General features: G+C 38.9%; 1 protein-coding gene across 1 annotated transcript in view; it reads left to right on the top strand.

Moving 5' to 3' along the window:
• The window catches only part of PCDH15 (protocadherin related 15), a 731,887-nt gene that overhangs the window by 617,885 nt on the left and 88,868 nt on the right, over positions 1–25,134 (top strand). Inside the window, exon 26 of the mRNA XM_045081472.1 lies at positions 2,152–2,279. Within this exon, the coding sequence (XP_044937407.1) occupies positions 2,152–2,279 (128 nt within the window). The remainder of the gene's footprint in view (positions 1–2,151; positions 2,280–25,134) is intronic.

Genomic DNA, 25,134 nt, shown 5'->3' on the forward strand with positions numbered 1-25,134 from the left:
GTCAGGGATGGCTAGAAAGAGACAAATAAGAGGGAAACTAAATGGGTAGCAGCAGGGTAGGGTTAAAACCTCCGGGAAAATAACTCTTTCACCTCTCTGACCTTTTCTCCAGGCAAGCAGAAAGCAGCCTGTTTTTCAGTTCTAAGACAATGCAGGTTATTCCTTTGTGTACTTAATCGACACAGATCTACTACTGTACACCCACGATATGCCTATGGTGCTATAGATCGGTGTTACTTTGTTGTAGTTGGAGCTATGATAAAGCAGCAACTTTAAGTTTCCCCTGATAAATAATTTGTAGCTCAATTGCCCTATATTTGATCCTAATTGAAATATATGAGCAAAGTTCACATTGGTAAGACATCAGAATGCTTCTGTCATTTCAGTCTACTTGTTGCAAAGGGATTATCAAGCGATTCCTCATTTTTCCTGGTTTGTGAATTATTTTTAAGTATTGTTTTAAGATTTTATTTATTTTGTTTTGTTTTGTTTTGTTTTTATTGTTCTCCGTACTTTAACAGACCAGGAGATTTGAAATCAGAAGGCCAGCCAATATGATTGACACCCAAGTCTGGGCTCCTTCACTGATTTTTTTTTTTAATTTTTATTAACATATAATGTATTATTTGCCCCAGGGGTCTGTGAATCCTCAGGATTACACATTTCACAGCACTTACCATAGCACATACCCTCCTCAATGTCCATAACCCACACCCTCTCCCTAACCCCCACCCCCCAGCAGCCCTCATTTTGTTTTGTGAGATTGAGTCTCTTATGGTTTGTCCCCTTCCTGATCCCATCTTGTTTCATTTTTTCCCTCCCTTCCCCCCACAGCCTCCCCCTGCCTCTCAGATTCCTCAATCAGAGATCATATGATAATTGTCTTTCTCTGATTGACTTATTTCACTTAGCATAACACCTTCTAGTTTCATCCATGTCATTGCAAATGACAAGATCTCTCTCTCTTTTTTTTTTTTGGTGGCTGCATAGTATTTTGATACACACACACATCTTTATTTGTGACACAGAGAGCACAAGAGGAGAGGAGAAACAGACTCCCCACTGAGCAGGGGGCCCTGACACAGGGCTCGATCCCAGGAGCCAGAGATCATGCAGAAGGCAGACATCTAACCAAGTGAGCCACCCAGGCGCCCAGTTATTTTTGTATATTGGGTTCCCTGTAGAGGGTTCTTCGTGGACTAGTGACAGGTGCTACATTTTTTCATTAGAGTGATGATGATGATGGAGGGAGTGAGATTCTAACATTTAATGATGAAATGTGTTCTTTATGGCATATTTAGTATGGTAGACATTACACCCCAGTGTAGATGACTCACACGACCTCACTGATCTCTCCAGCTACACTTTTTTCAGTGGCTAAAGTAACATTATGATTAAACTTGGTTTCTCTTTGTAGAAATAAACCCCTCACCCAACCACTGTTTACTTTTCATCCTAAAAATAAAAAAAGAAAATATTGTACATTTTTATTTTTTTAAAGATTTTATTTATTTGACAGAGATCACAAGTAGGCAGAGAAGCAGGCAGAGAGAGAGGGGGAGACAGGCTCCCCGTTGAGCAGAGAGCCCAATGCGGGGCTCGATCCCAGAGATCATGACCTGAGCTGAAGGCAGAGGCTTAACCCACTGAGCCACCCAGGTGCCCCAATATTGTACATTTTTAAACTGAGAGACTATCAATGCTAGTTTTACACTTAAGGAAAAAAATATTGTTTTTAGTTGACGTCAGTTTCTCTTATTTTATAAAGGTGTTTATGTATTTGTGTCACTTTGGTGTAGTTGGTAGTGTGTGTGAAATGTTTGCGAGCATGAACAGTTGAATTGTTTCATTAAAATCAGCAGAACACAATACTTTAGTGCCTATTAAATCAAGTAAAATGAATTACCAAGACATTGTAATTAAAAGAAATAACAGCAATTTCACATTATTGGCCCAGAAGCATCATTATCCGTGTCCTCTGTGGACCTCAGGGAATTAAACTTGCCATTCAGGAATGACTTTCTCATTTAAGCCATTTCCATTGTTTGAGAGAGAGAGAGGAAAAAAAGCAAGTATAGTAAGTACTTACTTCAGTGCATTTTTTCTAGTGAATAGCCACCAATTAAAAATATATTATTTCTTATCCTCCAGGCAATACGGCTAAAGTGTATATTGAGATTCAGGATGAAAATGATCATCCCCCAGTGTTTCAGAAAAAATTCTACATTGGAGGTGTATCTGAAGATGCAAGAATGTTTACTTCTGTGCTCAGAGTTAAGGTACGAAAACATTTATTAAGATACCGAACTAACGTTAAAACAAAGAGCTCAGACTTTGCAGATAAAGTGTAACCATGTAGTTTGTATTGACTGAGTACTTATTCATGTTGTTTAAACAAAAGTCTGAAACTCAGAGATACATGAGTTTAATTAGCCAAACTAAATACAGAATAGTTATGAGGCAAATAGTTATGAGGCAAATACTGTGCAACTTTTATGTTCTATTTTTACTGTGAAAATAGGAAAAATTACTTATGATAATTTACTCTGAGTAAGATATTAAATCATTAAAATGTATGGCTCCCAGTAAATTTGTATGCTTCTCATAGGTTTAATTCAGAGTAACTCCAAAGATTTGCAAAGTGGAGTTTCTAGTGGCAAATATAAAATTACTGTTTTTCTAATAGAAGGAATCATGTGATAAATTATTTTTTTTTCTGCAGCATTTTTAAAAATTAAAAATCTGAGATAAATGTAAAACATAACACTACTAATTTTAGCACTTTACTAAAAGTTAAAAAAACTCAGATATATCAGAAAAAAATCACAAACCTACTTAGACTTTTTTGTTTTAAAAATTAATTTATTTGACAGAGAGAGAGTACAATCAGGGGAACAGGCAGAGGGAGTGCGAGAAGCAGGATCCCACTGAGCAAGGAGCGCAACGTGGGGCTGGATCCCAGGACTCTGAGATCATGACCTGAACCAAAGATCATGACCTGAGCTGCCCAGGCACCCCTACCTAGAATTTTTTAAAAGCCAACATCCAAGACAAAAGTTGATAATTCTTCATTTCTCTCCAATAAGTCATCATCAAATATGTTGAAAGATTTTATAAATGGTTAGCAGCATATAAAGTTACAATAGGTTTGTTACTGAGAAATAAATTGATAAATACTGTATTACATTGGGGAGAAATTTTAGAAGCTAGAACATTTTGGATTATTTTAAGATTTTATTTATTTATTTGTCACAGAGCTAGAACACAAGAGTGTTGTAAGGGGCAGAGGGAGAAGTAGACTCCCCATTGAGCAAGGAGCCCAGTATGGGGCTCAGTCCCACGACTCCAGGATCATGACCTGAGCTGAAGGCAGATGACACTTCACCAACTGAGCCATGCAAGCCTCCCAGCATTTCATATTCTTAATTACAGTTATTTTTCTAAAAGTATTTTAAGAATATTTTTTTAAATAGCATTAATATACACGCATAAAACCTAAATTTCCCTGGGTGAATCCAATTGGTGGTTGCATCTACTTTCAGTCATGATCAATGAGTTGCCTTTCTTTTCTTGATAATAGGAGAACTATGAGTAGAACTCTTCTTACACATAGCCTTATCGTCTTATGTACAGAAGTACGAAAGAGGAAAATCAGCCAAGCAAATGAACATGTATAGTGTGCTTGCCAAATAGCTCCTTCATAGTGCCAAAAACTGACTCCTGATCAGAATCCCCCTTCAAACTAAAAGTGGTCCACAAATGGTCAACACATTATATGTAAATCGCATGATTTGCAAGTAAAAAACAACTCCAAAGGAGTTTTACATTTTTGTCCCATGAAGTGTTCATTGGTTCAGTTCATTCATTTAGTTGGCAAACACTTTTTTGAGTACTCATAGTGTGTACTGTTCTTGAAGTTGAACTTAGAGCAGTTCAAAAAAACAAACAAAAACAGCATTACCACCCTAGTACTTCAAACCAGTGAAAGAAACACGTCACTGATGGATAAAATCAGTAACTACTTAGTACAAAGTCATGTATGTGGTCAAGGGCAAGACTTGTGGATTCCTAGGTCAGGAGTATTCTGCTCGTTCCTCTGTCTAGTCCCTCAAGCCTGTGGGAGCCTGGAGGTCAGAATGGCTGGAAGATTGGTTGGAGATGAAATTCGAAATGTGGCCCAGGACCAGAACATGGGGTTTACCCTCGATGTGTTAGAAAGGAAGTCTTTGAATGGTTTTTTTCAGAGGTGTGACATAACCCTCTGTAAGGGGATTATTCCAGATGTTGTGCAGGGTTAGTGTGGGGGTGGTGAACAGCGTTTTCGGACAAGAGGAGCCACAGAGCCCAATGTATTACTTTCCAGAAGAGACATGACAGTGGGCTGAACCACAGTGGTGGTTTGGGGTCATGGTCAGGAGGGAGTCCAAGATAGCAAAGAGGATATGCTGATGGATCGTATGTGGGGCATGAGAGAAAATCAAGAATGACCCTTAGGTTTTGTTCCAAGCAGGTCCCCATCCCTCCCCCAGGTACTGTCATAGCAGGCATCAAGAGTTCATTTTTGGAGATTTTTAATAAGGCAAGGCGATCAGAGATGCTGATCTAGATTCAGGGAAGAAATCATGGGCCAGGATGAAATGACCTAGAATATGGGCATAGATGGAAAGGTCCACAGACTAAGCCCTGGCACTCACCTCTTAGACCTCGTAGAGAGAGTCCTTCAGAGTATACCAAGAAGCTGCTGCCATGAGGGGACAGGAATGCCAGGGGAACGTGGTCTGTGTGCCCCATAAAGAGTAGATTGGTAAGAGAGGGAGTGATCAAAAGTCAGATGCTGCTGTGAATAGAATGCCTGAGGATTTTTCTATGACTGTTCATCATGAGAGCATTTATAGAGGAAAAAAAGAAAAATGAGCCAAACTTGAAAATAGCCCATTAATAAAGGGGATTTCTCCAGAGGCCTATAGATGATTGTAATGAGACACTTATGAGTGATACAATCTGATGATGATGGCAGGTGCTTGAGAGGAATTGGGAGAAGGTGGCAAAGGAAGTGGAAGGATATTCTAGAAGCCTCCATCCAGATAGAGAGATGTCTGCCAGTCTGCCCCAGGCTCTCTGCCAGCTGAAGTATGGGGGTAGCTCTCTGAGATGGCTGCCGAAAGCCATATCTCCTGGAGGGGAGGGGACAGTTTGGGGGACAAGAAATCAGAAAGTTAATAGTCTGAGAGAAGGCCGGGATATTTAGGGAATATAGGTAATGATGGGTTGTGAGCTCCAGGGGACCCCTGGGAAAGTCTAGTGGCAGAGGTGAGGTGGGAATCTGGGTCCTCCTAGAAGGAAAAGGGCTGGGTGGGCAGATGTCTGCATGGTGACAGGTGCTTTGGAATGAACACGTGGACGTCATATGATGAGGTGGACAGGTGGGGCTAGTTTCTCTGGGACTACTGACAACTCTGAGGGACACCTCACTTTTCCTTTTACCAGGAGGTACTTGGGTTCTTTCCAGGTGGCCAGCCTTATGCAGTGTAATATTCCACACGAGTTAGAGAAGAGGAATGGAGAGAGAGGGAGAGAGGAGGGGTGGGAAGAGAGGACTTTAACAAGAACGCACTGATGCAATATGTGCTTTAGTAATCAATTCTGTTAGGAAAGCACAGGTTTCTCCCGTGGATTTCAAGGAAGGAGACACTTCAGTTGGTGAAAGAACACGAACTGCTCGCTGCCAGGGAGGTGAAGAATTTGAGCAGCCCTGAAGGGTGGTTAGACTTTCTCCCAGTGAAGCTTAAATGAGGCAGAGCCTGTGCATCTAAGCAGAGGAAACAAGGAGTCAGAACCCAGAAGGAAGAAGCATGGAGTGTGTTTGTGGAGCAGTGATTGGAAGCAGGGAGCTCAGGAGCTGATTGGAGTCATGAATCTTAACTGGGGGATGCTTTCAGGAGCTGTCCGTAGCCTTGATGCCTGGAATCTCCTTCTTTCCAAGTTTAATCAGAGTGAAAGTGAGTTAAGCAATCCTTTTCAATTCATGCTTAAAGCTGCAGAAATCTTATTGGAAACAGCAGTGCATCAGACCAGCCCGAGTACAGGAACTTGACAGAAAGACCCCTCACGAAACCGGGAGGGAGTTCTCACACCGATCACTGTGTGGTAGTGAGGTGCTCCCTATTTTATCTACTATACATGCAAGTTAATTTCTTGTAATTCCGCATGGGATGCGTAATCATAAATCTTATATTTAAATTTAAAAAATTGTGCAACATGCAGGAAAGGGAAGAGGAAATATAGAGTTGACTAAGAAAGGTGAAACTTTAAAATATCGGTGAATAAAACTATACTCACTAGCTTAAAATATGGAGAGTGGATTAAGGGCATTGCTAATGATACTTGACAGTAAAGGCAACACAATGAGAGCATGATTCAAATGAATTCTGCCGTGTAAATGACCATAAAAGAAAGTTGTGTACATGTGCCCTGAAGCAGCATATCTGATATGCTTAGAGACTGGTTCCAAGTTCAATTTCTTAGAAAATACATATTGCATTCCTAGCATATGCTGAAAATAAGGAGGTAAACAGAAAAGACTCCCCCCTCAGCGCTTACAGAGTTAACATTCTAGTAACTAGACAAAAGAGTAAATAAGTCAGTCTTTTATTTATACAGACACATAAGAGATTTGGTTTCTGGCTCAAGAATGTGAACGCTCATGTCATGTTAAAGTACTTCTTGGGTTGTGTCAAGAGGACACAGAACACAAGTATTAATTTGGGAAAATCAGCATTCACTACAGTTTCATGTTGATATCTCTGTCACCACCAGTCCCACCAAATTGATTTTTATTGGTCACAAGCCATCAGTTGTTTTAATTGCAGGGAGAGAGAGGGGAAAATCAATAGTAATTTCTCTCTCCAGTCTTTGACACAAGAATTAACATCAGTTAAATGTATCACCTCTGGTGTATACCCCAAAGAACTGAAGACAGGAACACAACCAGGCACAGGATTGTTCTGGGCAGCATCATTCACAATAGCTGAAAGGCGGCCACAACCTCAATGTCTGTTAGCAGGTGACTGGATGGACCCGATTGCGGTGCATACCTGCAGTGGACTAGTATCCACTCTGCAGAAGAAGGCAGTGTTGACCAGTGCTACATCACGCCTAAACCTTAAAGACCTTAAGTGAAATAAGCCAGACACAAAAAGGCAAATGTATAATTCCACTTTTATGAGGTTCTGAGACAGCAAAGCAAATGGTGGTTTGCCAGGACCAGTGGGAAGGGGAGATGGGAAGGGGAGATGGGAGTTCATGGTTAAGGCAGCAGAGCTTCGATTTGGGAAGATGAAAACATGCTAGACAGGAATGGTGGTGATGCTCACATAGTAATGTGATTGTACTGAAGGCAACTGATGCATACACTGAAAAATGGTTTAAATGGTATGTTTTATGGGATGGCTATTTTAGCTCCATTAAAAAAAAAAAAAGTCCCAAAGGGTGAAGGACATCTCCAGTGTTGGCAGAATATGAAAAATGTTCCTTCCAAAATTGTCATTCCTCATTGGTACCCATCCCTCTTAGTTTGATGTGAATGTGAATCTTGCATTCAGCTTCAGAGGTGATGATTTGCTTTAGTCTGTTTTTTATTGATTATGTAGCTGGATTTTAAAGTTTTGTTCTCCAACACAACATTATGGCTATCAGTATTAGCTGCAAATATCTGGTTGTGATGCTCTCAGCCTGCAGGGAGTGTGTTTCAGGATCTCCAGCAATTTTTATGTTGAAAAAGCTCGAGGGGGTACCTGGGGGTCTCAGCCGGTTAAGCATCTACCTTCCACTCAGGTCATGATCCCGGGGTCCTGGGATCAAACCCCACATTGGGCTCCTTGCTCAGCGGGGAATCTGCTTCTCCCTCTGCCACTCCCACTGCTTGTGCTCTCTCTCCCTCTCTCTCAAATAAATAAATTTTTTTTTTTTTAAAAAAAAAGCCCTCAGGGGGACGCCTGGGTGGCTCAGTTGGTTAAGCAGCTGCCTTCGGCTCAGGTCATGATCCCAGCATCTTGGGATCGAGTCCCGTATCGGGCTCCTTGCTCGGCGGGGAGCCTGCTTCTCCCTCTGCCTCTGCTGCCACTCTGCCTGCCTGTGCTCGCTCTCTCTCTCTCTCTCTGGCAAATAAATAAATAAAAGCTTTAAAAAAAAAAAAAAGCCCTCAGGAAATTTAGATGCCCCTAACTTTGGGTCAAGGCCATTAGTTGAATATCACTTACTGAAATGTCCTCTGCTAATTAAAAATGGCTGATAAATTTGGTTACATCAGAATAACAGATCACTATGACATGCTGTAAATGATGAAAAGCAAAGCAATAAGCTAAAGGCAATTATTTTGCAACATATATATCTTTAAAATCAAAGAACTATGCAGAACACAGGAAAAAAACTCCTCAAAAGCAACCCTGTAAACAAGGTTGGAAAAATTCATGAGAATTTGAAATATTACTCATAATTTTCTGTGTGAGCTAAGGAAGATTAAGCTGAACATTTGAACATGAACTTTTTTGGTCCTTTTTGTCCTTTGGAGAATATTAATCACTGAATATACCTTACTGTTAACAATAGCTGCCATTTGTTTGTCATTATTTTTCTGAGGACTGTCAAAAACTCTTCATATTTTAGCCTATGGAATTTATTTAAATACAAGCAAACAAGTAAAACACCTACTTCTATGGTAGGTGTGCATTATTTTTTATTGCACTGTTGGGGGCAAGGGCTGTTAGTAAAGTTTAGTAACTTTCCAAATATTACTCAGCCCATAACCAGTGAAGTGAGAATTTGGTCCGGTTTACTTTTTTTAAGGACTTTGCTGGTAACTTCCATAGCCCCTGCTTCCCATAGGAAGTGAGGAGTAGAATCATGGCAGAAATGGAATGTTGGCAGAAATAACAGAACAGGGGCGCCTGGGTGGCTCAGTGTGTTAAACCTCTGCCTTCGGCTCAGGTCACAATCTCAGTGTCCTGGGATCGAGTCCCGCATCGGGCTCTCTGCCTGGCAGAGAGCATGCTTCCTCCTCTCTCTCTACCCGCCTCTCTGCCTACTTGTGATCTCTCTCTCTCTGTCAAATAAATAAATAAATAAAATCTAAAAAAAAAAAAAAAAAGAACCTATTAAGTTTCTGTGAAAAATTAGGAGGCAATTAACAAGGCAACTAATTGCTTTTTGAATTGAGGTGGCCTCAGTGAATTATGATTCTCTCTATTAAAATAAAAATCAGATCTGGTTTTAGAAGCACTGCTCAATTTAGTAACTAATTTTTCCAGTTTACTGCATGTCTTTTTAACTGGAACAAAGAGCCTGACTTAATGCAAATCTAGGGAGAGGTTAAGTAAGTATGATCAGGAAATCTCTGACTTATGAAGATCTTTTCCAGAAGTTAGTGTATGTAGTAAGTCCCTCTCTCTACAGACTGCAGATGAGAAAAACTCAGTGTCAGAAAAATTGAATTAAAATGTTGACTCAATGTCTACTGAATGTCAAAGAGATGATGAATATTGCATCTCTGAGCTATTAGAGGGCCCAGATTTAAGAAAGTTATGGACTAAAAGAAAATATGATTCTGAAAAAGCATCAACAAGGGAACAGTTCTCACTGTCAGATCCTTAATTCTTTATTGCATTTTCTCAATAAGCATGAGACACAGGATTTAGCAGAATAATGCTGTTGAGAGAAAAAATAAAAAACTGGGGGCACTGTAAGAGGATGCAGATGTCCTTAGGGGCAAAGTATGTAGAAATCCACAAGGTGAACAGTGGAGGTTGGTGCCTCCAAAGGCTCCTGAGGCTCAGCACTGTGCCTGCTCGTTAGTGTCTGATGGAAAACAATTCCAGCCCATTAGTGAGGTTTACCGTGTTTCCCCAGCACGGCATCTTGTACTAGACCCATGCCTGGCTCACGTCCAGGAAGATACTAATAGCAACCCCATCCCTTATGTTTGCACGATGCTGGGTACTCTAAGTACTTCTCAGGAATTAACTCATTCAGACTCCTCTGAAACTCTGTGGGGTTCTTACATTATTCTCCATTTACGGATGAGCACACACAGGCACTGGAGCCATATGTCACCTGTCCACAGCTGGTCAGGAGGGCATCCCTGCCCGGAGACCACACTCAGCCATCTCCCCGGTGCCAGAGTGGGGGCCTGGTTCAGATCACTTGGGACTCAGTCCCAGAAATTAAGTAGTGGTGGGGCGTTACACTTCAACTCTCCCGGCCACTCTTATCTTCCCTCAGGCAAATAACTGCTTTAGGACTGGGTGCCTTTTAAAGCCTTTAACTATTTCTGATACTTGTATGTTCCTTAACCTTAGAGAAACTGTGGTGTGTGTGCCAGAGGAGGGGGAGATGCCAAGTGCCCTGAGAAAACTGTTGTATTTGAGAACTACATTTAAAGGTCAAGAGTGTGGATTACTTAATTCTGAAATCGAAAACACCATGCTTATCTCAGTTTTTGTGGTCTCTGTCACTGGAAACCAATGGCTTATTTTAGGACCATTTTCTTCCTCAGCACTCCATACAATAGACATGTTAACAAGGAGCAGTTTGAACAAAGATCTCGTAAAATACTGATTTTGAGTCCCCTTTGCCAGCTATGGGAAACACAGTTTTATGCAAACACCTATTATTTCAAGAGGCACAGGTGCCTCAGGGCCTGTTGGCCTTCTCGGCTATGACCCTATAACTGAATTACTAGGTGTCTAATTTAGAACTTAGACACATTATATTTTGATTGTGTATCTGTGTGTTTTCTCTATTATAATTCAAATGTCATGCTTTCCCACAAATTTAATGGCATTATAGATATACTGTACTTAACCACCTCAAATTGGTGTTTGTTTAAAATTTTATTTTTATTTCTTTTACATATAGCCATGGATTTTACCCTCTTTAGTCAGGACATTTCTCTATGAACTATGTAAATAGACTACTGATTTTCAGAGAAGTACAGATACTCTTTCAATGAAACTTTTTTATTTATTTATTTATTTGGCAGAGAAAGAAATCACAAGTAGGCATAAAGGCAGGCAGAGAGAGAGGGGGAAGCAGGCTCCCCACCGAGCAGAGAGCCTGATGCAGGGCTTTGATCCCAGGACCCTGGGATCATAACCTGAGCAGAAGGGAGAGGCTTTAACCCACTGAGCCACCCAAGCGCCCCTCAGTGAAACTTTCTTGAGCCTGATTCCAACACAGAGTTACAGGACCTCTTATTTCCCTGGGAGTTTCTCTTCTTGCCAAAATTAAGAGCTTAGGGTTGGTATCTTTTTGAATTTCAGGCATTCGTCATACTTCTCTGTTTATTTACCTCCAATGGAGACACCACTTGTCAAGAAAATTGTTTGTTTGTTTTTTTCCTAACAACTGGTATACTTTTGTTATATAGTCTTGGATTATGTTGTAGTGAATGATGTTTTCCTTTTGCTTTGTCTGCTAGAGTCGTTAAGTCAAATATTTGATTCATCGTTAGCAATTGTAGAAGATAAATGCAAGGCACACATGGCATGCTAGCTTTCTAGTCTAGTTTCCTTGAAAGGATTTGCTTTTTATCTCTGTCATCATCCCCTTTAACTCTTTTTATGTTATTAAAACTTAACAGAGTTTTGGAAACGGCCTTATACCTATTTTTTGAAATCTGTGGGGAATATGCAAACAAATGATCGCTAAATACTCTGTTTCCAAGAATCCAGGCATACATTTTTCCCTTGTGCAAGTTGAGATCTGTAAAGTTTCTGATACATAGCTTGTGTCTTTATTGGTATGAACAAGTATAAAATTATAGTTTCATTGGTATTGGTATAAATGGACGAGACCATGGCTTTCCTTTGCTGCAAATGGACTGTTCAGATAAAATAATTTTGCATATATAAGTTTTATTCTTTATCTTTTCCTTCTCTATACAAATCAGCCTTTCTATTATCAGAGAAGGGAGATTTAAAATCTTCTGTTCACATGGTAGTAACTTAATCTACACTTCTTGGTTTGAATGTGACTTAATTAAGAACTATCTTGATTTCTTTTGCTTAAAATAGAAAGGGATCTATTTTTTTTTTTCCCCGAGCTGTTTGTTTCTGAAAAATGAGGAAGTTTTTGGGTCCTTACAACTAGATGAAAAGTGACTCTCATAACTGGAAATTTCCTTAAAAGTAGAGAGCTTGAGGAATTTTTATGGGTTTTAAGCCATTGAACATGATACGTGAAAAGGAAATACTTTATTCAATGAATGGCCAAATCATTTTGCCTTTCCTGAATTCATTGGTGGCTCCTGCATTCCAGAGTCTGTTCACACTCTGTTGGGTTTATAAATTTATTTAAGGCCTGCATGTCTTTTAAGTGATTAAATGCATAACAATTCAGGGTGTGGATGGGTAAATATCATCTTCTACACTTTCTGGTAGGAGATTTTGTACGTTGTAGGACAGTAATAGTTGTGTTTGTGCTCCCATATTGTTTCAAGGATCGAGTCTTCCTCCCTCTGGTAGGAATGTTGACACTCATCTTAAAAATCCCAGAATCCTACTGAAAGTGAGGGCTGCATTGTTGATCACAATTCCAGAGATGATTCAGGCAAATGAGAATTACTTCTGTCTGAAAATATCCCGTACTTTCTTAAACCTCTGTTCTACTTGATGTCACCCTGACCTGACACAAAAGGCTGAGAACACCAATCTGAGCAAAAGTGATAAATCGTATTTTTAAAAAGTTTTGTTCATATCTCTCTAAATACATTTTAATTTTGAATCACCTGTTAATATTGCCAGTAGGAAGAGTAAAATACTAGAGTCCTTTAGTATGTATTATGAAGAAAAGTTAGATCCAAATGAGTCATAAAAAATGGCTGATTTTTCTGAGTACTTTTAATGAATTGTCCTTAATGAAAACAGGGTGGCCTAAGGCAAGGTTATGTACATAAAGAGAACATAACTTACTTGGGTTAATTCATGAACATTGTACATCTAAGAAGTGCCATAAGAATTTAAAATTAAAAAAAAAAAAAAACGAAAAACAGGCATGGTAATGTCTGAATTCACAAGACAATAGTTTAAGCCTAAGAATAACAAAACTGTAAACTAGAGCTTCCCATCAAGTAGATTCTGAAACTTTATGTGGTAGCTACACTAGTTTTTATAAACATATCTCCTTTTTATAGTGCTTCCTTTTATTTGTTCCCAGGATTTTTTCACCTAGGCAGTCAATGGCCTCTTATGATCCAAGTAATCTATAAAAAGACAAAGTCAATGAGGTTCATAGTAATTTTTTTGATGTTACTTTTTTATTTTTTTTAAAAGATTTTATTTATTTATTTATTTGAGAGAGAGAACACAAGTAGGCAGAGAGGCAGGCAGAGGGAGAGGGGGAAGCAGGCTCCCTGCCGAGCAGAGAGCCCAATGTGGGGCTCGATCCCAGGACCCTGAGACATGACCTGAACTGAAGATGGAGGCTTAACCCACTGAGCCACCCCAATGTTCATAATAATTTGAAAGACTTTATTGCCACCTGAAACCATAAGACCCCAAGAGAGGTTACGAACTAGTATCAAAGATCTCCAATCCAGAGTGTAGGGAACTCTAACAAAATGATGATTCAAAACAAAACGTCCAAGATAAAAAGATAGCAGTAGGACTGGAACAAGCCCTACATGAAGATAAAAAAATTGGCAAACAACAACAAGTACAACAAAACCAAGAATGTAAAACAAATACCAAAACACATAAAGAGGCATTCAGTTTTGTTAACTACTAGGAAATTACAAAATAAACCACAAGAGACCACCCTATGTTCATCAGAATGGCTAAGAGACCAAAGAAACCAAATTTTGCAATAGCCAGGGTTCGCAGATATTGCTGATGGGATGTAAGTTAGTACAACATTATAGAAAGCATTGTCTATCAAGTAGGAACATATGCATAACCCTGACTCAGAATTTCTACCCCTAAATATTGGTACAGCAAAAATGCACACATATGCTCATAAAAGATAAGTACCACAAATCTACTTTTTGTAGCTATGTTCCTTATTGTAACATCTAAAAGTTGAAAATGTTGCTGTCCAGCCCTAGTATGTGCATCAGCTATAGTATATTTGTACAATAGAGTTCTGCAGAGCAATGAAAATGGATAAATTGTGTCTACATGCAGCAGCACAGATGGCTCTCAGAAATGCAATGTGAGCAGATGAATTCAGACCAAAAATTACCTAAGCCTGTTTATATAAAGTTCAAATAAGAAGACGTAGTCAAATCAGAATAGTTATTTTTGAGGGGCGAGTGCAGATAATGCTCTATTTCTTGATGTAGATTCTGGCTACCCCTAGAGATATAATTTGGAAAAATTTTAGAAATGTTATTAAAATTTAGAGGTGCCTGGGTGCTTTAGTGGGTTAAAGCCTCTGCTTTCAGCTCAGGTCATGGTCCCAAGGTCCGGGGATCAAGCCCCTCATTGGGCTCTCTGCTTGGCAGGAAGCCTGCTTCCCCGCCTCTGTCTCTGCCCACCTCTCTGCCTACTTGTGATCTCTGTCAAGTAAAAAAATAAAAATCTTAAAAGAAAAGAAAAGAAATGTTATTAAAATGTAAAAGCATAAAAACAAAGGAAAGATGCTTACTTAAATTTCTCATCATTTTAAGCTATTCCTCTAGGAAGATAAAATAATTGTGACAGAAGGGGAAGAGGGTTGCATTTTTCTTGTTAGTTCTCTGTTTAGTTAATACTTAAAATTTTTCTGTTTTATTGGGAAAGCCTGGGTGGCTCAGTCAGTTAAAGTGTCTGACTTGATTTCAGCTCAGGTCATGATCTAGAGTCTTGGGATCAACCCCTGCATGGATCTCCCTGCTCAGCAGGGAGTCTGCTTCCTTCTCTCCCCTCCCCCTGCTCTTGCTCTGTCTCTCTCAAAGTCTTAAAATATATATATATTTTTAATGTTTGTTGAAACAATGTCATATAGTTTTCTTATGGTTTCTAGTAAGAAAACACATTTTGGAACACTGTGTTATTGGTGCAAGTGACTGAGAAGTGCCAGCCATCACGTACACTAAGTTAGATGAGGATGATGACATTGGTAAGCGAACGAGCACATGGTTTTATCTGGTGCTCGGTTCCAGAATCTGGAATCTTATAAGCCAGAGAGATGAGATTTGGACCTGACAATGGGGTAGTCATGTCAACAGGCCAGGAATAGATTGACAAGTCCCCGTGTCCCCAAGACATACAGGGACAGGCGGAGGTCTTGCTGCTGTTTTACAACAGAGGGCTCGAATGAAGCATCCGCACTAGGGGGCAAGGAGACACTACAGGAAAGGGATTGAAGTCACAGAAGAGCTGAGTGGAAGAAGGATTTAGGCCCTCAGCAAGAGCAGGCAATCACAAGAAAAGACCCGTCTGCACTGGAGACCTAGAATGCTGGGGCAGTGAGCTCAGAACACTGAGCAAGGCCAGGTGATGCAGAGACCACCGCTTCTGAGGGGCAGGCTCTTTGTGGATTTCCTGTTTGGGGTTAGGGCTAAAATGAGAGAGTGGGGTGGAGTTGAGACCAAAGATACAAAAAAACAAAACAAAACAAAAAAACCCAACAGACCAAAAACCAGGCCCATCTGTGGGCAGGAAATGAACGCAGGCTCCTGTGTGACAGGAACTACTGAGGGAATGTGGGGAGTCTTCATTTAAGTCACCGTGGATTAATGTTTAATCCAATGTTATGAATATGTTACATCCCAAGAGCATGAAAAATAAGGTTAATGAATACGAAACATAAAGGCCATAAAAGTAAAGTCTTAATACTTATTAAGTTTTAATATTTACATCTATATCTCTCTTCTAAAAACACCATGATGAAGACAAACCTGAGAGAGAGTGTGGACAGGAGCGGGTTGGGGGGGTGGTTTGCAGAGGGAGAAGCAGGCTCCCCATTGAGCAGGGAGCCCCAGACAAGGCTCATCCCAGGACTGGATTCCAGAACCCTGAGATCATGACCTGAGACGAAGGCAGATGCTTAACCAACTGAGCCATCCAGGCAGTACTGTGTTATTTTTTAGCCACTACGGGGCTGCATAAACTTGGATAGATTTCCTAATTTTTGTAAGCATCATATCTGCAAGTTACAAGACTGTATAACAAAATTCTCATGAATATAAACAAGAAAATGCATACAGAGCAGTGGTATGGTGCCTGGCTCTCAGAGTTCTCTCAATAAATGCCCATTGTCACTGTGAATTACTTTATCTGAGTAAGTTCATTTTGCCTGTAAGATATAATCAACTTGGTGTTCTCAGTCCATCATGCTTGGTGCGTGTAAGTTACCAAACACAATTCTAAGGAATGCTCGTGTATTTCATCATTGCCCTTGAAACTAAATAGTGGACCTATCTTTCTAGAACTCAAGTTAGTATCAGTATAGAATTCCAGGTTTTCTTATGTGAATGACAGAATAATAAATCGTTGTAAATGCTAAAATTAACATAAAAACAGTTTCTTCCATTATGTAATGACTAGGTATACCCAACCTTGGAAACACACTAAGAAATTATCCCATTGAGAAATAATCCATGTAACTTTTTCCCACTTGCATTTTGTTTCATTATTGAAGTACATACCCTTTATTTATTTCACCCATCTTCCACCCACCTCTCTTCTGGAAACCACCAGTTTGTTCTCTGTATGTAAGAGTCTGGGTTTCTTTGTTGTTTTTGTTCCTTCCTTTCTTTGTTCATTTGTTTTCTTTCTTAAATTCCACATATGAGTGAAATCATATAGCATTTGTCTTTCTCTGATTTATTTCTCTTAGCATAAGAGAACTAGAGGTAGTTCTATCCATACACATAACTGCAAATGGCAAGATTTCATTCTTCTTCATGGCTGAGTAATATTCCACTGTGTTTTATAGCTATACATACACAGGTGTGGTGTATCCATTTGTCAGTCGACAGACATTTGTCCCCTTTCCGTAATTTGGCTATTATTGATAATGCTCCTGTAAATATCAGGGTGCATGTATCTCTTTGAAACAGTATTTTGGTGTCCTTTGGGTAAATACCTAGAAGTAAAATTAGTGGATCATAGGGTAGTTCTATTTTTAATTTTTTGAGGAAACTCCATACTGTTTTCTATAGTGGCTGCCCCGGTTTGCCTTCCCACCAACAGTGCACAAGGGTCCCCCTTTCTCCATATCCTCACCAACACCTGTTGTTTCTCAGATTGCTGATTTTAGCCATTCTGACAGGTACGAGGTGATATTTCATTGTTTTAATTTGCATTTCCCTGACGATGAGTGATATTGAGCCTCATTTCATTTGTCTGTTGGCCATCTGGATGTCTTTTTTGGAAAAAACCTTTATTTGTGTCCTCTGCCCATTCTTTAATTGGATTATTTGGTTTTTGCAGGAGTTTTATAAGTTCTTTATATATACCTCTTCTCTATCCACTCATCTAGTGAGGGACACTCATGCTGCTTCCATATCTTGACTTCTGTAAATAATGCTGCAATAAACATTGGGGTGCATACATCTTTTTGAATTAGTGTTCTGTTTTCTTTGGGTAAGTACCCAGTACTGGAATTAATGGATCATATGGTCATTTTAATTTTTTGAGGAACCTCCATACTATTTTCCACAGTAGCTGCACAAACTTACATTCCCACCAACAGTGGACAGGTGTTCCTTTTTTCCCACATCCTTGTCAATTCTTGTTATTTCTTGTCTTTTTTTTTTTTTATTTTAGCCATTCTGACAGATGTAAGATGACATTTCATTGTGGTTGTGATCTGCATTTCACTGATATGAGTGATGTTGGCATCTTTTCATGTGTCTGTTGACCATCTGTATGTTGTCTTTGAGAAAATGTCCCTTCAGATCCTCTGCCCATTTTTAATTGTATTATTTATTTTTTTGGTGTTGTGTTGTATAAGTTCTTTGTATATTCTGGATATTAACTCCTTTTTGGAAATTTCATTTGCCAGTATCTCCTCCCATTCAGTAAGTTGCATTTTTTTGTTGTTGTTGACTATTTCCCTTGTTGTGCAAAGGCTTTTTATTTTGGTGTAGTATCAATAATTTAATTTTGTTAAACTCTCTTGCCTCAGGAGACATCTAGAAAAATGCATTTATGGCTGATGTTAAAGAAATTACTACCTATCTTTTCTTTTAGGAACTTTATGGTCTCAGGTTTCACATTTGGGTCTTTAATTCATTCTTGATTTTTGACAATAGATAGTTTATGACATAAGATAGTGGTCCAGTTTCATTCTTTTGTATGCAGCTGTCCGGTTTTCCCAGCATCATTTGTTGAAGAGACTGTCTTTCCCATTGTGTATTCTTGCCTCCTTTGTCATAGGTTGATTGTCCATATAATCACAAGTTTATTTCAAGGCTCTCTATTCTGTCCACTGATCTTTGTGCCTGGTTTTGTGCCAGTACCATATAGTTTTGATTACTACAGATTTGTAGTGTATCTTGAAATGGGGGATTGCAATAACCTAAGTACAATCCCAAGAAACTATTAGAACTGATAAATGCATACCAAAAAAATTTGTAGGGATGCATGATTACAGAAATCTGTTGCATTTCTATATACAAATAATGAAAACAGAGAAATTAAGTAAATAACCCCATTTACAACTGCACCAAAAAGAATAAAATATAGCTAAGAATACCCTTAACCAGGAAATGAAAGACTGTCCTCCAAAAACTATATAAAACTATATAAAACACTGGTGAGAGAAACTGAAGATGACACAAACCAATGGAAAGATTTTTCATTCTCATGGAGTTGAAAAAGAAATATTGTTCAAATGTCCATACTACCCAAAGCAATCAACAGACTCAGTTCAATCCGTAGTGCACTACCAACAGCATTTTTAACAGAGTTAGATAATTCTGAAATTTGTATGGAGCCCCAGAAGACCTGAAATAGCCAGAGCTATCTTGAGAAAGATCAACTTGCATGGTTTTGTTTGTTTAAGATTTTATTTGTTTTATTTCATAGAGAGAAAGATCACAAGTAGGCAGAGAAGCACGCAGAGTGGTTGGGGGAGAGGAAGCAGGCCCCCCACTGAGCAGAGAATCCACTGCAGGGCTCTATCCCAGGACCCTAAAATCATGAAGCCGAAGGCAGAGCCTTAACCCACTGAGCCACCCAGGCGCCCCCAACTTGCATGTTTTAAATGAGATATTTCTTATATCAGCAATTGGTATTTATAAAACATATTTATATGTTTTAAATGAGTGCTATTATCTCAACACCATGCCATGAAGTATCTTCGTACATATTTTTTCTTTGTAATTATCAATGGCTTGGTATTTCCCTTTCAGGAAAATATAGCAACTTTCAGGAAAGGAAAAAAAAAAAAAAACCTCCCCATATTTAGTGGTGAGTTTCTGAATAGCAAACCCTAACAGCACAGCTAGGAGAAATTTCATTCTTCAGGCAATACCCGTTCCAAATTATCCAGAGAACAGTTTTAAAAAGAAAATTTTTAAAAAGTGCACATGAGGGGTTTTGGTCCTTATCTTACAACAGCAAACCATAACATTGGGTGAGGTTATCTTCTAGTAATTAATTAATGTCTGAGAAGTGGGAAAAAATCTTGAAATTCTCTTAAATAAAACATAAAAATAATCAAGCAGTCAGTACAATTTCTTAAATAGACTTTTTCAGAAAGAAGGCACTAAAGCCATATTAAAAAAATAATCACAAACTGGAAAAGGCTGGCAATTTAAGAATGTTAAATAGATCCATTAAATTCTCCCTTTGTAGACAGCTGTGGTCAAAAATGTCATTTTTCAAAGAAAACGTATTAATAGAAAGTTTTGAACAGCAGAATATTTATCTTTCAAGATTATAAAATGAATTATCTGTTAAAAAGTTGAAAAATGCCCGAGTCCTTTCTCTGGCTTTAATGAATCACAGCATGACACACAATCTTTTCCAACACCATCTGAGCATATCAATGTTATGTTGTATTAATAGTCATCGTGAAAATTAGGGATAACTAATGAGGAAAGGAAAAGAACACAATGAAAATGTGTAATCTCACCTACATTTATAAAAGTCTCATTATTGCATAATTGCCCTAAATGCAATTAAAATATGGAATTCTTTCTTAACATGCTATTTAATGGAGCAGAACTGCTAGGATAAGGATGTAAACAGCACAGCTTTTTCCCAGAGTTTGTGTTCCCCTTTGTCCTGCAAGAGAGATGCCCAGATAAAGCTACTTGTCTTAATTTAATTCCTACTGACTCTGAGAGGAGGAGGAGAAAAATGAAAAATCTCACACTTGAATTTTTAATAAGCTCCATTAGTTAGGTACAGGTGTCATGTCTCTCTGAAGCAAGGAGCCTGGGAAACACCTTCAGTCCAAGAGCTCCTTCCCTCCACACAGTCAGTTTACTGGCAAATGCTACATGGGTCCTGGAGTCAAAGATTCCAGGTTCTGCTCACCAGCTGTGTGATTTGGGCTCAATGTTTTACTGTCAAAAACACACTTCGGGAACAACATCTAGAGAATGCTGCTGCTTCTTTCTACCCACCAGTGCTAAGGAAACTAAATGAAACCTGATTTATAGGGTACTTAGTCTGATGCAGAGCACTTGGTGCCCAGTCTGATTATCTCTTACGTTTTCCTAGATCTTTCTTGAATATAATCTTTTATTCATTTTGCTTTTCCAGTGCTGATGCTCAGCCTGTAGTCCCAATCATTGTCAATGATAGTTCTTAATTGGGGGAAGAACTGTTTGGATTATAGCAGGCTGGCCAAAGGCATTTAGGCTAAAAACAGATTGGCCAATGCTATGGCTTAGACAAAACAAAGAAAAACCAGCAATCTTATCAAATATAAATGTTATCTAGTAACAGTCTTTGATTTTCTTAACTTTGTGTAGAGTTGACACACAGCCTTACATTAGTTTCAGGTGTGCAGCATAGTGATCCATTTCTCTGTATTTTGCCCTGTGCTCACCACACCTGTAGCTCCCATCTGTCACCTCACAATGTCTTGACAGTGCCATTGACCGTATGCCCATGACTTACTCTTTCCATAACTGGAAGCCTGTGTCTCATCCTCCCTTCCCTCTGGCAACAATCAGTTTGTTCTCTGTATTTATGGATCCAGTTCTATTTTTTATTTGTTCATTACTCATTTCTGTTGTTTTTTAGATTCCAGATACAAGTGAAATTACATGGTGTTTGTCTTTTTCAGTTTGACTTCACTTAGCATAACACCTCAGGTCCATCCATCCATGCAATTGCAAATGCCAAAATCTCACCCCTTTTTAAGACTGTGTAATAATCCATGTGTGTATGTGTGTGTAAAATATATATTTTTTAAATTTATTATTATATATAGTTATAATTATATATTTTATATATGTGCATATTATGTTCCTTTTTAAATTTTTTATTTTATTTTATTTTATTTTATTTTATTTTTTTTTTTTTTAAAGATTTTATTTATTTATTTGACAGAGAGAGATCACGAGTAGGCAGAGAGGCAGGCAGGGAGAGAGAGAGAGGAGGAAGCAGGCTCCTGCTGAGCAGAGAGCCCGATGCGGGACTCGATCCCAGGACCCCGAGATCATGACCCGAGCCGAAGGCAGCGGCCCAACCCACTGAGCCACCCAGGCGCCCTATTTTATTTTTTGAAGTGTTCAGAATTCATTGTTTATGCAGCACACCCAGTGCTCCATGCAATATGTAGCCTCCATAATACCCACCACCAGGTTCACCCAACCCCCCGACCCTGCTCCCCTCCAAAACCCTCAGTTTGTTTCTCAGAGTCCACAGTGTCTCATGGTTCATCTCCTGCTCTGATTTCCCCCAACTCACTTTTCCTTTCCTTCTCATAAGGTCCTCCATGTTATTCCTTAGCCTCCACAATTAAGTGAAACCACATGATAATTTACTTTCTCTGCTTGACTTATTTCACTTAGCATAATCTCCAGTCCTGTCCATGTTGATACAAAAGTTTAGTGTTCATCTTTTCTGATGGATGAGTAATATTCCATTATATATATGGACCAAATCTTCTTTATTCATTCATCTGTTGAAAGGCATCTTGGCTCTTTACACAGTTTGGCAGTTGTGATCATTGCTACTATGAACATTGGGGAACATATGGCCTTTCTATTCACTACATCTGTAGCTTTGGGGTAGATACCCAGTAGTGCAATTGCAGGGTGATAGGGTAGCTTTGTTTTTAATTTTTTGAGGCATCTCCACACTGTTTTCCAAAGTAGCTTCACCAACTTGGAATCCCACCAACAGTGTAAGAGAGTTCCCCTTTCTCCTCGTCCTCTCCAACAATTGTTGTTTGCTGTTTTGTTAATCTTTGCCATTATAATTGGTGTAAAGTAGTATCTCATTGTGGTTTTGATTTGAATGTCTGTGATGGCTAATGATGATGAACATTTTTACATGTCTGCTAGCCATTTGTATGTCTTCTTTGGAGAAGTGTCTATTCATGTCTTCTGCCCATTTTTTTGATGTGATTATCTGTTTCTTGGCTGTTATGTTTGAGGGGTTCTTTATAGATCTTGGATATCAGCCTTTTTCCTTAGTGTCATTTGTTAATATCTTCTCCCATTCTGTGGGTTGCCTCTTTGTTTTGTTGATTGCTTCCTTTGCTGTGCAGTAACTTTTGATTTTGATAAAGTCCCAAAAGTTCATTTTTGCTTTTGTTTCCTTCACCTTTGGAGACATGACTTGAAAGAAGTTGATGTGGCCAGTGTCGAAGAGGTTACTGCTTATATTCTCCTCTAGGATTTTGATGGATTCCTGTCTCACATTGAGGTCTTTCATCCATTTATCTTTGCGTGTGGTGTAAGAGAATGGTCGAGTTTCTTGCTTCTGAACATAGCTGTCCAATTTTCCCAGCACCATTTATTGAAGAGTGTCTTTTCCACCGTATATTTTTTCCTGCTTTGTCAAAGATTTGACCATAGAGTTGTGGGTCCATATCTGGACTCTCTATTCTGTTCCATTGGTCTCATGTGTCTCTTTTAGTTGTGCCAATACCGTGTTATCTTGGTGATCACAGCATTGTGATAAAGCTTGAAATCAGGCAACGTGATGCCCCCAGCTTTTTTTCTTTCTCAACATTTCTTTGGCAATTCAGGGTCTTTTCTGGTTCCATACAAACCTCAGGATTGTTTGTTCCAGCTCTTTGAAAAATGCCAGTGGAATTTTGATCCGGGTGGCATTGAAAGTATAGATTGCTCTAGGCAGTATAGACATTTTAACAATACTTATTCTTCTGATCCGTGAGCATGGAATGTTTTTCCATCTCTTTGTGTCTTCAGTTTCTTTCATGAGTGTTCTATAATTCCTCGAGTATAGGTCCTTTACCTCTTTGGTTAGGTTTATTCCCAGGTATCGTAGGTTGTTGGTGCTATAGTATATGGAATCGATTCTCTAATTTCTATTTTCCTTGATCATCTATAAGAAAGGAACTGATTTCTGCACATTGATTTTTGTATCCTGCCACATTACTGAATTGCTGTATGAGTTCTAGTAGTTTGGAGGTAGGAACTTTTGGGTTTTCCATATAGAGTATCATGTCATCTGTGAAGAGAGAGAGTTTAACTTCTTCCTTGCCAACTTGAATACCTTTTATTTCTTTTTGTTGTCTGATTGCTGTTGCCAAGATTTCTAGTACTATGTTGAACAACATTGGTGAGAGTGGGCATCCTTGTTGTGTTCCTGATCTCAAAGGAAAGACTGTCAGATTTCCCAGTTGAGAATGCTATTCGCTGTGGGTTTTTCATACATGGATGCTATGAAATTGAGGAGTGTTACCTCTATCCCTATACTTTGAAATGTTTTAATCGGGAATGGATACTGTATGTTGTCAAATGCTTGTTGTGCATCAATTGAGATGACCATGTGGTTCTTCTGTCTTCTCTTATTGATTTGTTCTGTCACATTGATTGATTTGTAAATGTTAAACCACCCTTGTATCCCAGGAGTAAATCCCACTTGGTCATGGTGGATAATCTTTTTAATGTACTGTTGGATCCTATTAGCTAGGATCTTGTTGAGAATCCTGGCATCCATACTCATCAGGGATATTGGTCTGAAATTCTCCTGTTTGATGAGGTCTTTGCCTGGTTTGGGGAGCAAAGTAATGCTGACTTCATAGAAAAAGTCTGGGAGTTTTCCTTCTGTTTCTATTTTTTGAAACAGCTTCAGGAGAATAGGTATTATTTCTTCTTTGAATGTTTGGTAGAATTCTCCAGGGACTCCATCAGGGCCTGGGCTCTTGTTTTTGGGGAGGTTTTTGCTCAAGCTTCAATCTTGTTACTGGATATTGGTCTATTTGGATGTCAATTTCTTCCTGATTCAGTTTGGAAGTTTATAGGTTTCCAGGAATGCATCCATTTCTTATAGGTTGCTTATCTTATTAGCATATAGCTATTGATAATAATTCTGATGATTGCTTCTCTTTCCTTGGTGCTAGTCGTGATCTCTCCCCTTTCATTCATAATTTTTGGATTAGTTTGGCCAGTGGTTTATTGATCTCTTTAATTCTTTCAAAGAACCAGCTTCCAGTTTCATTCATGTGTTCTACTGTATTTCTAGCTTCTATCTCATTGACCTCTGCTCTAATCTTGATTATTTCCCTTCTTGTGTGTGGGATTGGCTTAATTTGTTGTTGATTTTCCAGTTCTTTAAGGTGAAGGAGAGCTGGTGTATTCTGGATTTTTCAGATTTTTGAGGGAGCCTTGGATGGCTATGTACTTACCCCTTAAGACCACTTTTATGCCATATCCCATAGGTTTTGGACCAATGTGTCTTCATTCTCATTGGTTCCTGTGAATTGTTTAAGTTCTTCTTTGATTTTCTGATTGATCCAAACATTCTTAAACAGGGTAGTCTTTAGCTTCCAAGTGTCTTAATTCCTTCCAAACTTTTTCTTGTGATTGAGTTCCAGTTTGAAAGCATTGTGGTCTGAGAATATGCAGAGGATAATCTTTTGGTATCAGTTGATTTCTGATTTGTGCCCCAGTTTATGGTCTATTCTGGAGAAAGTTCCATGTGTGCTCCAGAAGAATGAGTATTCTGCTGTTTTAGGGTGGAATGTACTATATATATCTAAGAAGTCCATCTGGTCCAA

This window comes from Mustela putorius, unplaced genomic scaffold (assembly GCF_011764305.1).
Source record: "Mustela putorius furo isolate JIRA1106 unplaced genomic scaffold, ASM1176430v1.1 tig00000577_pilon_pilon_pilon, whole genome shotgun sequence".
Lineage (NCBI taxonomy): Eukaryota > Metazoa > Chordata > Mammalia > Carnivora > Mustelidae > Mustela > Mustela putorius.